Below are 15,887 nucleotides of genomic sequence, written 5' to 3'. Positions count from 1 at the left end.
ACTCACTCGGTAACGGGGAGAACGTAAAAACTCCATACAGACAGCACCCGTACGGGTGCTGTCTGTATGGAGTTTTCACGCTCTCCCCGTTACCGAGTGAGTTTTCTCCGGGTGCTCCGGATTCCTCCCAGGATGGAACCCGGGTCTCTGGCGCTGTACGGCAGCAACTCCAGCACTGCGCCTCCGTGCCGCCCATGACTTGTCTGTGTGTGATTGGGGAATGATTGTGCCAAAAGCATTTATTCCCGATAATACATGTACACTGAGCAGTGCATTCCAGCCGCACTCTACCACACCCACAACATGCATGGAGAGTTTAACAGTGACATCGTGAGTAAGCAGCTCCGTGACGTATTGCTTTGTTCTGCAGCGCTCTGAAGATGCCATGAACATCTGTATTGACCCAGACACTGTCAGCAAGATGCAGTTTGTCACCATGGGGTGAGTGTTGTTGTGTTCTGCTTTATCTGTGTTCCCGTTCGCAGCTCAGCTTGTGGAAGATCTGCCTTGAAAAGTGCAGTATAATGTGGATAAATGTGCGGTTATCCATTTTGGTGGCAAAAACAGGAAAGCAGACTATTATCTAACTGGTGGCCGACTAGGAAAAGGGGAGATGCAGCGAGACCTGGGTGTCATGGTACACCAGTCATTGAAAGTAGGCATGCAGGTGCAGCAGGCAGTGAAGAAAGCGAATGGTATATTAGCTTTCATAGCAAAAGGATTTGAGTATAGGAGCAGGGAGGTTCTAATGCAGTTGTACAGGGTCTTGGTGAGACCACACCTGGAGTATTGCGTACAGTTTTGGTCTCCAAATCTGAGGAAAGACATTATTGCCATAGAGGGAGTGCAGAGAAGGTTCACCAGACTGATTCCTGGGATGTCAGGACTGTCTTATGAAGAAAGACTGGATAGACTTGGTTTATACTCTCTAGAATTTAGGAGATTGAGAGGGGATCTTATAGAAACTTACAAAATTCTTAAGGGGTTGGACAGGCTAGATGCAGGAAGATTGCTCCCGATGTTGGGGAAGTCCAGGACAAGGGGTCACAGCTTAAGGATAAGGGGGAAATCCTTTAAAACCGAGATGAGAAGAACTTTTTTCACACAGAGAGTGGTGAATCTCTGGAACTCTCTGCCGCAGAGGGTAGTCGAGGCCAGTCCATTGGCTATATTTAAGAGAGAGTTAGATGTGGCCCTTGTGGCTAAGGGGATCAGGGGGTATGGAGAGAAGGCAGGTACGGGATACTGAGTTGGATGATCAGCCATGATCATATTGAATGGCGGTGCAGGCTCGAAGGGCCGAATGGCCTACTCCTGCACCTAATTTCTATGTTTCTATGAGCTGTTGCACTCAGACAGCTGACCAGGTTCATTTTCTTGCTATTGAGGGAGTGCAGCGTAGGTTCACAAGGTTAATTCCCGGGATGGCGGGGCTGTCATATCCTGAGAGAATGGAGCAGCTGGGCTTGTACACTCTGGAGTTTGGAAGGATGAGAGGATATCTCATTGAAACATATATTGTTAAGGGTTTGGACACGCTAGAGGCAGGAAACATGTTCCTGATGTTGGGAGAGTCCAGAACCAGGGACTCCGCCAACATCGGGAACATGTTTCCTGCCTCTAGCGTGTCCAAACCCTTAATTATCTTATATGTTTCAATAAGTAAGTAAGTAAGTAAGTTTATTGGCCAAGTATTCACATACAAGGAATTTGCCTTGGTGCTCCACCCACAAGTAACAACATGACATACAGTGACAGTTATGAATGACACTAATAATTAATGATAAAACACCATTGATCAAGCATGTGAACCAACAAAATACCGGATCCCCTTTCAGTCTTCTAAACTCCAGAGTACACAAGCCCAGCCGCTCCATTCTCTCAGCATTTGACAGTCCTACATATTTTTACAACATATTGGTATTGTATTTTTGTATTTATTAAATGAAATTCTTACTTGCAGCAGCAGCAGCAGCAGCAGCAGCAGCAGCAGCAGCAGCACAGGTTGTAAACACAGCGCTCAGTAGATGATATAATAACCCAAACAAAAAAAAATACAATTCATTAAAAAAAAACCCAATATAGTGCAAAAACAAAACAAAGTCCCTAGTGCAAACTCGGTAGTTTGTTGTTCAGGGTTTAGTTGGAGTTTGTAGTGTTCAAGAGCCTGAAGGTTGTTGGGAAGAAGCTGTTTCTGAACCTGGAGGTCACGGTTTTCAGGCTCCTGTACTTTCTTCCCGAAAATAGGTGCAGGAGGAGGCCATTCGGCCCTTCGAGCCAGCACCGCCATTCATTGTGATCATGGCTGATCGTCCCCGATCAATAACCCGTGCCTGCCTTCTCCCCATATCCCTTGACTCCACTGGCCCCTAGAGCTCTATCTAACTCTCTCTTAAATCCATCCAGTGACTTGGCCTCCACTGCCCTCTGTGGCAGGGAATTCCACAAATTCACAACTCTCTGGGTGAAAAAGTTTTTTCTCACCTCAGTCTTAAATGACCTCACCTTTATTCTATGACTGTGTGTGTGGCCCCTGGTTCTGGACTCGCCCAACATTGGGAACATTTTTCCTGCATGGAGTGAGATGAGAGAGTGGATTGTTGGTGTGGGTCCACGATGATGCTGGCAGCCTTGTTGTGACAGTGCCTTTGATGGTGGGGAGGTCAGTACCTGTGATGTACTGGGCAGCGTTCCCCACTTGTTGTAATGTTCGAGTGGCTGAAGCAGGCCGCGATGCTCTCTACCGTACTCCTGTAGAAGCTCAAGAGAATCGTTATCAACATAATAATAATAATAATATAATAATAATAATATCTTTCAATGTTATTGCACATAGGTGCAACGAGATTTGGTATACGGCTTCCATCCGATAGTCATATCTTAAACAACGAATAACCATATAACCATATAACAATTACAGCACGGAAACAGGCCATCTCGACCGTTCTAGTCCGTGCCGAACGCATAATCTCCCCTAGTCCCATATACCTGCGCTCAGACCATAACCCTCCATTCCCTTCCCATCCATATAACTATCCAATTTATTTTTTAAATGATAAAAACGAACCTGCCTCCACCACCTTCACTGGAAGCTCATTCCACACAGCTACCACTCTCTGAGTAAAGAAGTTCCCCCTCATGTTACCCCTAAACTTCAGTCCCTTAATTCTCAAGTCATGTCCCCTTTCGTTGAATCTTCCCTACTCTCAGTGGGAAAAGCTTTTCCACGTCAACTCTGTCTATCCCTCTCATCATTTTAAAAAACCCTCTACCAAGCCCCCCTTAACCTTCTGGTCATAAAATGTAGATTTAGATACCCCGAGAAACATGATTTTTTAATTTTTTAAAAGGACAGTAAGTGCAAATATGTCGGTGCCGGGTCGATGTGCGTGAATACAGTTTGTGGGGGTGAGGGTGGGGGGGGGCACTCAGCAGGGCTGGTTCAGAGCAGCGATGGCTCTGGGGATGAAGCTGTTCCTGAGTCTGGAGGTGCATATGGAATCTGCTATCTAAGACTTTTGCCTCCCACAGTGAGGAGATGCTGGGTGGACACTGTGGTGGATGTTACTGTGTGTTTATTGTTGTTTTTATTGTATTATATGTGTGACTGCTGCAATTTCGTTCAGACTTCGGTCTGAATGACAATAAAGGCTGGCTATCTGTCTATCTGTCTATTTGTCTATCTGTCTATCTATCTATCCTTTCAAGGAAGTAGGTACAAGCCTGAAGATTGATAACAGCCCCACTCATGTAGTTCGATTCATTCCCTGTGCGTCTAGAAACAACAAAGGAGCACTGTGATACAAGGTACACAAAAAAGCTGGAGAAACTCAGTGGGTGCAGCAGTATCTATTTAGCGAAGGAAATAGGCAACATTTCGGACCGAAACCCTGAAGGAAATAGGCAACGTTTCGGACTGAAACCCTGAAGGAAAAAGGCAACGTTTCGGGCCGAAACCCAGAAGGGTTTCGGGCCGAAACGTTGCCTTTTTCCTTCAGGGTTTCGGTCCGAAACATTGCCTATTTCCTTCGCTCCATAGATGCTGCTGCACCCGCTGAGTTTCTCCAGCCTATTTATGTACCTTCAATTTTCCAGCATCTGCAGTTCCTTCTTAAACACTCTTGTGATACAAGTTGCTCATTTCTTCCTTGATCCATTAACAGGAGCCAGAAGTTGACTGACCCGTTCTCATGCCCTGAAGGCAGCCACATCCTCCAAGCCAGTCTCTGCAAATTACACCTCCCAGAGGTAAGTAAGGCCCTGCTTCCTTTCCCTGTACACTACAAAGATTGAAGAAGAGTCACAGAGTAGGGGAATCAAGAACCAGGTGACATAGATTTAAGGTGAGGGGGGGGAAAGATTTAATAGGAACCTGAGGGGCTCCTATTAAAGGGTGGGGCGTGAATGGAATAAGCTGCCAGAGGAGGTGGTTGAGGCAGGGACTATCGCAACATTTATGAAACATTTAGACAGGTACATGGATAGGATGGGTTTAGAGGAATATGGGCCGAACACAGGCAGGTGGGACTCGTGTAGATGGGACTTGTTAGACAATAGACAACAGGTGCAGGAGTAGGCCATTCGGCCCTTCGAACCAGCACTGCCATTAAATGTGATCATGGCTGATCATCCCCAATCAGTACCCCGTTCCTGCCTTCTCCCCATATTCCCTGACTCCGCTATTTTTAAGAGCCCCATCTAGCTCTCTCTTGAAAGCATCCAGAGAACAGGCCTCCACCGCCCACTGAGGCAGAGAATTCCACAGACTCACCACTCTCTGTAAGAAAAAGTGTTTCCTCGTCTCCATTCTAAATGGCTTACCCCTTATTCTTAAACTGTGGCCCCTGGTTCTGTACTCCCCCAACATCGGGAACATGTTTCCTGCCTCTAGCGTGTCCAAAACCTTTACAATCTTATATGTTTCAATGAGATACCCTCTCATCCTTCTGAACTCCACAGAGTGTACAAGCCCAGCCGCTCCATTCTCTCAGCCTACGACAGTCCTGCCATCCCGGGAATTAACCTTGTAAACCTACGCTGCACTCCCTCAATTGCAAGAATGCCCTTGCTATTAACATTGGGCCAAAGACAGGTAGGTGGGACTAGTGTAGATGGGGCAGGTTGGGCCGAGGGGCCTGTTTCCGTGCTGTCAGACACTCAGACCTCCAAGTAACCTGCTGGGGGTCTTGTAAGCTGCATTATCATCGCTGCACACTAGAATACAAGCGGGGGAAATCCTGCCCAGTAATAACTCAAGGCAGCTGAGTGCAAACTCTGCGCACTTTTGGCTTTTAACATTCCACCGAGATTTGGCTGCCGGCACTTGGGCTAAATTTACGCTGGCTGCCTTAATTCTGGGCTGTCACAGATCAGAGAGTAGAAGATAGACAAAAATGCTGGAGAAAGTCAGCGGGTGCAGCAGCATCTACGGAGCGAAGGAAATTGGCAACGTTTCGGGCCGTAACCCTGAAGGAAATAGGCAACGTTTCGGGCCGAAACCCTTCCGGGTTTCGGCCCGAAACGTTGCCTATTTCCTTCGCTCCACATAGATGTTGCTGCACCCGCTGAGTTTCTCCAGCTTTTTTGTCTACCTTCGATTTTCCAGCAAACTCGGAGATTTGAATGCCATTTCCTAAAGAGGAACAGCATTAAGAAGGGGGAATAGAATGCCTTCATGATGAGTTTTTCAATTGGATTGATCATTTGTGAACGACCACTATGTACATTGCTGTTATGTGGTGGAAAACATTGGCTAGTTTCCCCTCAATCTTCCAGTTACTTTTACGGGCGACTGTCCCACTTACGCGGTTTTTTTCGGCGACTGCCGGCACCCGTCGTAGACCGTTGCAGGTGGCCGAATATTCTCAACATGTTGAAAATCCAGCGGCGACCAGAAAGACCCTTCGACTCTTTGGGTGACTGAGGAGACGACTCACGACCATACAGGCGACATGTGAAGCCTGTATGAGAATGAGAACATCATTTTTTACAGAGAGAGTGGTGAATAGAGAGAGTACAGAGGAGATTTACTAGAATGTTGCCTGGGTTTCAACAACTAAGTTACAGAGATAGGTTGAATAAGTTAGGTCTTTATTCTCTGGAGCGCAGAAGGTTAAGGGGGGACTTGATAGAGGTCTTTAAAATGATGAGAGGGATAGACAGAGTTGATGTGGACAAGCTTTTCCCTTTGAGAATAGGGAAGATTCAAACAAGAGGACATGACTTCAGAATTAAGGGACAGAAGTTTAGGGGGTAATATGAGGGGGAACTTCTTTCCTCAGAGAGTGATAGCGGTGTGGAATGAGCTTCCAGTGGAAGTGGTGGAGGCAGGTTCATTGGTATCATTTAAAAATAAATTGGATAGGCATATGGATGAGAAGGGAATGGAGGGTTATGGTATGAGTGCAGGCAGGTGGGACTAAGGGGAAAAAAGTTGTTCGGCACGGACTTGTAGGGCCGAGGTGGCCTGTTTCCGTGCTGTAATTGTTATATGGTTATATGGTTAATCTGTGGAATTCTCTGCCACAGAAAGGAGTTGAGGCCAGTTATATTTAAGAGGGAGTCAGATGTGGCCCTTGTGGCTAAAGGGATCAGGGGGTATGGAGAGAAGGCAGGTACGGGATACGGAGTTGGATGATCAGCCATGATCATATTGAATGGCGGTGCAGGGTCGAAGGGCCGAATGGCCTCTACTCCTGCGCCTATTGTCTATGTTTCTATGGTCGTGAGTAGTCGGCCAAAGAGTCGTACCTTGTTCTGGTCGCCGCTGGGTTTTCAACACGTTGAAAATGTTCGGCAACCTCGAAAGACCTATGACGGGTGCCAGCAGTCACCGAAAAAGTTGCGTCAGTGTGACAGGCCCGTTACGAAAGAAACATTTCCACTCTGTGAACAGTTGTGCTATTATTCCCGCTCCTCTCTCTCTCTCTCCTTTTCCTCAGGGAACTGAAGGTTTCTTCAGCATCGATAACGAAGACCATGAAGCCGTCTCCGTCGACGTGAAACTGCTTCCCAGAAAACTCCGATTTTTCTGCGATTCCAACAAAAACCAGCTCCAACTGGGAGAGTCTGGTAAACCACCCTGACGAAACCCGCTTCATGTTCAAGATCCACTTTCCCATTCCTGGATTTACAAAGCAAGATAAAGCTGGTAGTAAAAGACAAGGATTAAAATAAAAAGAGAGATGTGTTTACCATCGCTATCATGCCATTCCCATGACCAACGTCGCCCATTAACTCTTATTCCACTGGATGCTATTTGTCTGGAGGTCTCCTCGATAAGATCGGACAGTGTTCTATACACCATGACTGCCATTCCTTCCCCGGAAACATGAAGATCTCCAGCCCATCCGGTTGGAAAACCAAACAGATGCTGGGATTTGAGATCCATAACTCAGATTGATCAGTGGTGCGATGGAGGCCGTGTATTTACCTCCTCCTCCTCCTCACAAAACCCCTCTGCTGCAGTGTCCATGCACAACATGAGTTTCCATTTTACATCACAGCCACACAACACCCTGACACACACTTTGTAATCTAGAACAAAGCTTTTTGAAAAGCAGTCACTAAGTGGCTTCTGCAGACACATGAGCGTGAGTTTGTATATTAACGATCCAAAATCAATCACGTGATCAATGAGCACTCGGTCGGTTTTTGGTGGTTTCGGCCTTGTCTGGCTGAGGCCGGACACAGATGGGCAAGAGGCCATTCTAGACCTTTGACCTCCCGACCGAGCAAGGGACGCCGCCCACTTAGCACAAAGAAAGTTCATGTGAATCAAACAAGAATGACACATTGCAGTGATGTCACATGTATAATGTGCAGGAAGGAACAAGAGATGGTGGTTTACCCTGCAGGGAGATACAAAGTGCTGGAGTAACTCAGCGGGACAGGCAGCATCTCTGGAGAGAAGGAATGGGTCACCCCTTCCTTCCCTCCATGTATAAATTAATCTGCAGCTAAACCTCCAGTGTTACAAGAGCAAAACCTGGGTTTAAAATGTAACATGGGTCATTTTATCTGTGGCATCGTATTATTGATAGTGGTTTAAATGCTTTGCAGCTGATTATTTGTCAAATTTAATAAATAAAACGGCTGATTTATTAATGTTGTTTGAGAATCTCTTTCTGTACAGACTTGTTCGACTGATCTGCATGTTTGTTAGGGAGTATTTGTGATCGGGTGACACTGGAAACTCAGGTGCCGTGCCTCTGGATCTATCTCCAGGTAAGAATCCTTTGCCAAATCCTACAAGCTTGGGCAAGAAGCTTCAGTCGAGGCCCGGCCAATAAAAACAGAAATGTCACCGTTCCAGTTTTCTCTCTGACTCATCCTGTGAGCAGGTTCCTTAATGTGTGTGTTTAAAGGTGTGTTGATACAGGTAAACACTTAAACCTGGTGACCTGCTTGCTGCATGAACTCTCTCTGACTGATACGGAGAAGATATGGAAACAAAGAGCTTTGTCTTAGTAGCATCTTCCTGGTATTTTTTTGTCAGGAAAACGCCAAAGTCATTGCTGAGAAATATATTAATGTTGGCTGTTTAACATTTGACATTCCAGAAACAATCATAGAACAGTATAGAACAGGCCCTTCGGCCCATAATGTCCGTGCTCAACATGATATCATGGTAAATGAATCTCTTGTGCCAGCACGTGATATATATTCCTCCATATTCAAAGCCTCTTAAACACCACTCCCGTATAAGCCCCCACCCTGGCAACTCCATCCAGACACCCACCACTCTGTGTGTAAAATCTGCCCTGCATATTCCCTATAAACTTTCCCCCCTCTCGCTGACAAGCTGCGCCCTCTAGTCTTTGACATTACCCCACCCTGACGAAAAGGTTCTGACAGTTTCTCCCCATCTATGCCTCTCCTTTAAACATTTGACTATATTCGCGAAGAGACCAGAGATTTCTCACTCCCCTTTCCCAGGGAGTATTTTTGATATTTAGAAACAGAAATATAGAAATTAGGTGCAGGAGTAGGCCATTCGGCCCTTCGAGCCTGCACCGCCATTCAATATGATCATGGCTGATCATCCAACTCAGTATCCCGTACCTGCCTTCTCTCCATACCCTCTGATCCCCTTAGCCACAAGGGCCACATCTAACTCCCTCTTAAATATAGCCAATGAACTGGCCTCAACTACCCTCTGTGGCAGAGAGTTCCAGAGATTCACCACTCTCTGTGTGAAAAAAAGTTCTTCTCATCTTGGTTTTAAAGGATTTCCCCCTTATCCTTAAGCTGTGACTTCTTGTCCTGGACTCCCAACATCGGGAACAATCTTCCTGCATCTAGCCTGTCCAACCCCTTAAGAATTTTGTAAGTTTCTATAAGATCCCCTCTCAATCTCCTAAATTCTAGAGAGTATAAACCAAGTCTATCCAGTCTTTCTTCATAAGACATATTTAATCTACAGCAGACGTAACCAGCGATGTGACCCGTTCACAAGTTTGTGCTTCTCATTACTCATAGCAGCCACAAAGGCGAGTGATGTACACATAAAGACCAGAGGTACACGCGCACTCCTTGAACGGTGCTTTAAAATGTGGAAAAGAGGATGTACATTTTCATTGAAAATAGACCTTCAACTCTTACGCTTTTTAAAAAATGTGTTTATTGATCATCCATACCCCAAAAAAATTACTCTGACAAATACAAACAACAGATTTTGATTAATTAGGTCATTTAAATAAATAGAATTTTCCCTTAAGTTATGCGGACTTGTAGCACGGCGCTCTCCAAGAACAAGAGAGGGTGTCTCTGAATGTCAGTCAGGATGGGGGCCATTTTGTGTTCGATGTGCACCTGAATCACATTGTCGCTGAAAAACAAAGTATTCTTCTTGTTGCTCCGTGGGGCAATGTGCTGTGTGTGTGTGTGTGGCCTGTGCGTGTGTGTGTGTGTGTGTGTTCACAATGTATTAATCATTTAGCTTGTACTCCAGGTGTGACCTACACCCGCAGCATCCAAAACGAGCTGGGGGCCCTTATTTGTCCTGTTTGTCTCGGCCTAACGTCAATGCACCAAGCAAGCAGCAGTGCCAGTGGAAATTATCCAAGCAAAAAATACTAGAAGGTGTGCTTTGTCAAGGTGTTTTAAATCGAGGCTTCTTATAGTCAATCCAAAAGTCTGTAAACCTGCCTCCCGAGAATGGTGTTTAAGAAGGAACTGCAGATGCTGGAAAAATCGAAGGTAGACAAAAAAATGCTGGAGAAACTCAGCGGGTGAGGCAGCATCTATGGAGCGAAGGAAATAGGTGACGTTTCGGTACCCGAAACGTCACCTATTTCCTTCGCTCCATAGATGCTGCCTCACCCGCTGAGTTTCTCCAGCATTTTTGTCCCCCCTGAGAATGGTATTAACTTTTTTTAAAGTCCTCGACACAAGCAAAACAAACGGGTCGACCCTTGCCAACTTGAAGTCATGAAATGACTCTGAATCTCTGATCACCAAGGTCTGATCTGAGTGCTTGTGGAATAAACCATCCACCAGCCAGCCAGCCAGCACCAAAGCCATTATAACAGCCTGTCTACACGGTTCCCCACACGGCAAAGGTGTTTATATCCCTGCGGGGAAGGTGTGAAGTTCTGTTAAACCACTCTCCTCCTAGGACTGGGTGACAAATAAGGATGACTTTCCCCACCCAAGGCCAGTTAAAGTGGACAGTGCCTTGGCCCAAGATGTTGAAACATAGACAATAGGTGCAAGAGGAGGCCCTTCGAGCCAGCACCGTCATTCATTGTGATCATCCCCTATCAAAAACCCGTGCCTGCCTTCTCCCCCTATCCCTCGACTCCACTAGCCCCTAGAGCTCTATCTAACTGATAAGAGTGATTCATGTCGAAGGGTGAATGACTAGATTTAATCAAACATTTCATCCGAGGAGCACGACCAGATGCCAATGCTATTGAAGGCTGAACGAGTACAAATGAAGTCATGCCTGGCCTTTGTCTAATAGTTTCAAACAGCAGGAGTGTTGCAAATGATCAGCATTGCTCTAGAATTATACCCGACTAGGAATTTGTACACGAACATCCCCATCCCCATCCCCACCGTGATCACTGTGTCAGCACGAAACTACTCTGAAAACATTACAGTGATGCAACATCAGTGCCCCTTTAACCGTGACTGCTCGGATTCTTGCACTCAATACAATTGAGTTTTCTCTGGCAATTGTAAACATTGTGACGATCCTCGTCTATTGTTATAGTACCGTCTCTTATTTCACATTCCCATCGGACGGGATGAAGGGCAAGCACGGCAGCATGCAGGCCCTGGTTAATGTACCCGAGCTCTCACTCGTCAGGCAATGCTAGACACAACATGGGATGTCTGGTCGGGTGAAGTGGTGGTGCCCGCTGTAGTCAAGGTATCCAGTGGCGTTTGGGGTTCAGACTGCCGTAAGCCGGCTCCTTGTGTGCGGTTAGCGTTTTTGTACACTGCGACGTACATCGCCAAAAACGAGTCACGTCATCTCCTGCTTTGATGGGATTACTTAAGGGCCTGTCCCACTTGCGTGCGTTTGGCGCGACCAACCGGACGGAAGTGGAGGTCGCGCGAAATTTGCGCTAATTTCGCACTAAGTTCGCACGTGACGTCATTTACGTCATGCTTACAAATCAGCTGGGCAGGAGGCGGGCCGACTGAATTTGGGCGACACATAGCGTCGAGCGGTGATGTCATCACGCAGCGCCACGCGCTAGGCGTAGGCCGTCAAGACGCTGCGTACGAACGCAATGCGCCTGTGTGCGTACGTGGGACGACAGGCCGTTGGCGCGCGGAGATTTCGGTCACTGCAAGAATTTCGTGATGTCGGGACCAACCCCGCACAACTCCGTACCCCTCCCCGCTTCTAAGTGAGAGCGGCCCCGCGCAGCCATACGGTGCCCTGTACGCCTCAAGCGACCACGGGGTTGCGTAATTTGCAAGCCAAGATCGCGTAAGTGGGACAGGCCCTTTACTGTCTAAAGTAGTCTAGGCCAATGCCAACAACAAAGGAATTCTCTCAAACCCACCCCCCAGTTGCTTGCTGTCTATCACACAACTTCAGAGCAAATGGAAGATTCTACACACAAACCCTGGGAAGTGAACCGCCACAGGGCGACTCTATTTAAACGGGAATGCTGGCAATTAGTTACAATTTCAGATTTCCGGCTGGTTTAAAGATGACATTTCTCATCTCCTCGTGACTCCAACCATTTTGTCAGTTGTGTGTGTGGAGGCTGAAGGCTCGTTTATGCATTGTGACAGTGATTAATGCACAAGGAGCTCTGTGCTCCCTCCATATTATAGCTCAAACTGCAGAGCATTGGTCTGTCATCAGGGGCGGAGTAGACCAGCCTGTCCAGCCAACCCCCACTGAAAAACAAAGATGATGTCTCTGGTGCAAGACTGCGCCCAGCTGATAGACAAGCTGTGCCATGATAGCAGATGCCGAGGATATCTCCGTGGAAACTGAATCCCCAAACGCTGTCTTTCTTTTTTTAAACGTATTCACACATTTACAAACTTTCTCCTTTATCTCTTCTCTCCTTCATTGTCCGGCACTTCCTTCTCTCAACAGTAAAAGGCCCGTCTCCAGTGACGGAGGCTTCCTCCTCCCTGGTTCCGCTCCCTCGTGCAGGGAACGTGTTGGGGGTCGGGTGCAGCAAATGAGGTCAGAGACACGCAGACTTTAGACGAGTCTAGACGACAGAGAGCGGCTGGAGCGGGCCCATTGCCCCTCAGGGCCGCCTCATTCCTTCTTGTAGCCTCGCGTCTCCGTCTGTACCGGAGCCTCGCCAACAACCACTGATTGGAGCAAAAGTAACCGCGCTGCTGCTCCCAGCCGCCTGTGCTTCTGCGATGCTTTCCCAAAGGCGTTTACTTCTTGTGGAGGAATTTCATTTTGCTGCCTAGAAATGAACAACAGGTGATTAATTGTCACTATAGAGACCGCCAAATGTTGCTGAAATATCATCGATCTCTCTAATGACCCTCGGACTATCCTTGACCAACTATCCTTGACCGCTGGCTTTACCTTGCACTAAACGTTGTTCCCTAATCATGTATCTATACACTGTAAATGGATCGATTGTAATCATGTATTAATAATAATACATTTTATTTATGGGCGCCTTTCAAGAGTCTCAAGGACACCTCACAAAAATTTAGCAGGTAGAGGAAAAACATGTAAGGGGAATGAAATAAATAGTAGAGACATGACTAGTACACAAAGTAAAGACAGAATTCGATACAAAACACAATATGAGGCAATTAATGCACAGATGAAAAGGGAGGGGGACGTGGGGCTAAGGATAGGCAGAGGTGAAGAGATGGGTCTTGAGGCGGGACTGGAAGATGGTGAGGGACACGGAATTGTGGATCAGTTGGGGGAGGGAGTTCCAGAGCCTGGGAGCTGCCCTGGAGAAGGCTCTGTCCCCAAAACTGCGGAGGTTGGACGTGTGGATGGAGAGGAGACCGGCTGATGTGGATCTGAGGGACCGTGAGGGTTGGTAGGGGGAGAGGAGGTCAGTGAGATATGGGGGGGGGGGGGGGGCAGATTGTGGAGGGCTTTGTAGGTGAGGATCAGGATTTTGTAGGTGATCCGGTGGGAGATGGGAAGCCAGTGAAGTTGTTTGAGGACTGGAGTGATGTGATGCCAGGATTTGGTGTGGGTGATGAGTCGGGCGGCTGCGTTCTGGACCAGTTGGAGTCGGTTGATGTAGGTGGAGCTGATGCCAAGGAGAAGTGAGTTGCAATAGTCCAGTCGGGAGGAGATGAAGGCATGGATGAGTCTTTCAGCAGCGGGGGGTGTGAGAGAGGGTCTGAGTTTGGCGAATGTATTGTCTTTCTACTGACTGGATAGCACGCAACAAAAAGCTTTTCACTGTACCTCGGTACACGTGACAATAAACAAAACTGACTAGAGATGGTAGAATTATATAGGGCAATAGATATAGGGCGTACAGTACAGTAAGCAGCCCTTCAGTCTAACATGCCCACGCCGACCAAAATGCCCCCTCTACATTAGTCACAGACTCCCACATCCATTCAAACCTATCCCATCCAAATAGTACATGCCTCCACCTCTGGCAGCTCGTCCCATGTAACCACTACCCTCTGTGTAAAAAGTCGCCCCTCAGGTTCCTATTAAATCTTGCCCCTCTAGAAGGATGAGAGGGGATCTCATTGAAACATATAAGATTGTTAAGGGCTTGGACACACTAGAGGCAGGAAACATGTTCCCGATGTTGGGGGAGTCCAGAACCAGGGGCCACAGTTTAAGAATAAGGGGTAAGTCATTTAGAACGGGGACGAGGAAACACTTTTTCTCACAGAGAGTGGTGAGTCTGTGGAATTCTCTGCCTCAGAGGGCGGTGGAGGCCGGTTCTCTGGGTGCTTTCAAGAGAGAGCTAGATAGGGCTCTTGAAAATGGCGGAGTCAGGGGATGTGGGGAGAAGGCAGGAACGGGGTACTGATTGGGGATGATCAGCCGTGATCACATTGAATGGCGGTGCTGGCTCGAAGGGCCGAATGGCCTACTCCTGCACCTATTGTCTATTGTCTCTCACCTTAAACCTCCGCCCTCTGGTTTTTGATTTCCCCGCCCTGGGTGAAAGACTCTGTCCATTCACCCTATCTATTCCCCTCATGATCTGAAACATCTCGACATAAATCATCGCACCCCCCCCTCCCCCCCTCCCCCAGCCTCCTGTGCTCCATGGAATAAAGAACTAAAAAAATGACTTTCTTTGTGAATCTCCCCACAGTAAACAATTTTAACAAATACGTTACCTAGGCCTCTGAGAAATCTGTTCATGCCTCTTTGTTCACCCCCAGTGAGTGCTTCAAGGTAGTCCTGGGCTCGAAGCTCAAATAAACCTGCGGTAGATAAGAAGGTTCACCACGAGCAGGGTACAAGTGTGTCAGAACAAGAGTAACACGAGCCTGATGAAGGGCCTCGACCCGAAACGTCACCCATCCCTTCTCTCCACAGATGCCGCCTGTTCCGCTGAGTTACTCCGGCGTTTTGTGTCTATCTTTGATCATGTTACTTGAGGGATCACGAAAGATGTGAGTGTGTTAGTGGAGAGAGGGAGGAGAGGCAGTACCAAAGACCCTATAGCGGAGTAAGATAGACCACTCCTGCTAGATGCAATGGGCTGACGTGTAGTACGCAACGTGGGCCTTTTTTTCATCCATTTCCGTAACCGGACCCGACCCGACCCGACTCGCAGTGTAATCAACGTTGTGGGGAAACAGTTTGTGTTAATAAATTAAAATTCTGAAATGAGGAGAAGATTTTTACCAAATAACTTTGATTTTTACGAGGATGTTTCCGTCTCCGCACCAGTATCTTTGCTCCGCTACAGGATCTTTGGTGCGGAGACGGAAGCCGGTTACGGAAATGGGGCCCAAAAATGTCCCGTGAACCTGCCCACGACCGCACCACGACTTTTTCGTCGAGTGGACTATCGTGCTCGCTGTAGGATCTTTGGGCAGTGCCACGAGCTGAACCCTCACCTCTGACCCCGAGCTTCCTCAGCTCTCGATCCTGAATGAACCCCCCGAACATCTGCGTCTCCATGAACACCTCCAGGAAGCGGCGAATACTCTTGGAGGCAATGGACTTGCGGAAGGTCTCTCCCAGGAAGATCCTCTCGTCCTTCTCACTGGAAGCCATGTAGAGGGAGTAGTGACCAACTATCTCCACAAAGAAACGCACAAAGGTCTCGGACACCACAGTATTAAGGGAGGCAACGCCTGGAAAATATAATTAATACAAAAATTAATCCATGAGGAATTTGCCTCCTCTGTTCAAATATTGAATATGAATTAAAATTATATTTAAATATGAATTCTTCAGTTTTAGATCTGACCACACAACAACCCTTGTC

At 47.3% G+C, this 15,887-nt stretch overlaps 2 protein-coding genes across 5 annotated transcripts in view; one reads left to right on the top strand and one right to left on the bottom strand.

Moving 5' to 3' along the window:
* Nucleotides 1-8,106, top strand: part of agk (acylglycerol kinase) — a 36,812-nt gene extending 28,706 nt beyond the window's left edge. Inside the window, exons 13-15 of the mRNA XM_055650099.1 lie at nucleotides 371-441; nucleotides 4,164-4,248; nucleotides 6,942-8,106. Coding sequence (XP_055506074.1) covers nucleotides 371-441; nucleotides 4,164-4,248; nucleotides 6,942-7,085 — 300 coding nt within the window. The 3' untranslated portion in view covers nucleotides 7,086-8,106. The remainder of the gene's footprint in view (nucleotides 1-370; nucleotides 442-4,163; nucleotides 4,249-6,941) is intronic.
* A 2,234-nt stretch (nucleotides 8,107-10,340) lies between these two features.
* Nucleotides 10,341-15,887, bottom strand: part of si:dkey-82f1.1 (DENN domain-containing protein 2A) — a 112,608-nt gene continuing 107,061 nt past the window's right edge. For all 4 annotated transcript variants that reach the window (XM_055650078.1, XM_055650077.1, XM_055650076.1 and 1 more), the window contains exons 18-20: nucleotides 15,514-15,753; nucleotides 14,785-14,871; nucleotides 10,341-12,902 (exon numbers count right to left, since the gene is read on the bottom strand). In XM_055650078.1, the coding sequence (XP_055506053.1) occupies nucleotides 12,871-12,902; nucleotides 14,785-14,871; nucleotides 15,514-15,753 (359 nt within the window). In that variant the 3' untranslated portion in view covers nucleotides 10,341-12,870. The remainder of the gene's footprint in view (nucleotides 12,903-14,784; nucleotides 14,872-15,513; nucleotides 15,754-15,887) is intronic.

This window comes from Leucoraja erinacea, chromosome 19 (assembly GCF_028641065.1).
Source record: "Leucoraja erinacea ecotype New England chromosome 19, Leri_hhj_1, whole genome shotgun sequence".
In the NCBI taxonomy this organism is placed as follows: domain Eukaryota; kingdom Metazoa; phylum Chordata; class Chondrichthyes; order Rajiformes; family Rajidae; genus Leucoraja; species Leucoraja erinaceus.
Note: the sequence above shows the minus strand (reverse complement) of the source record. Positions and strands in the feature narration are given on the sequence as shown.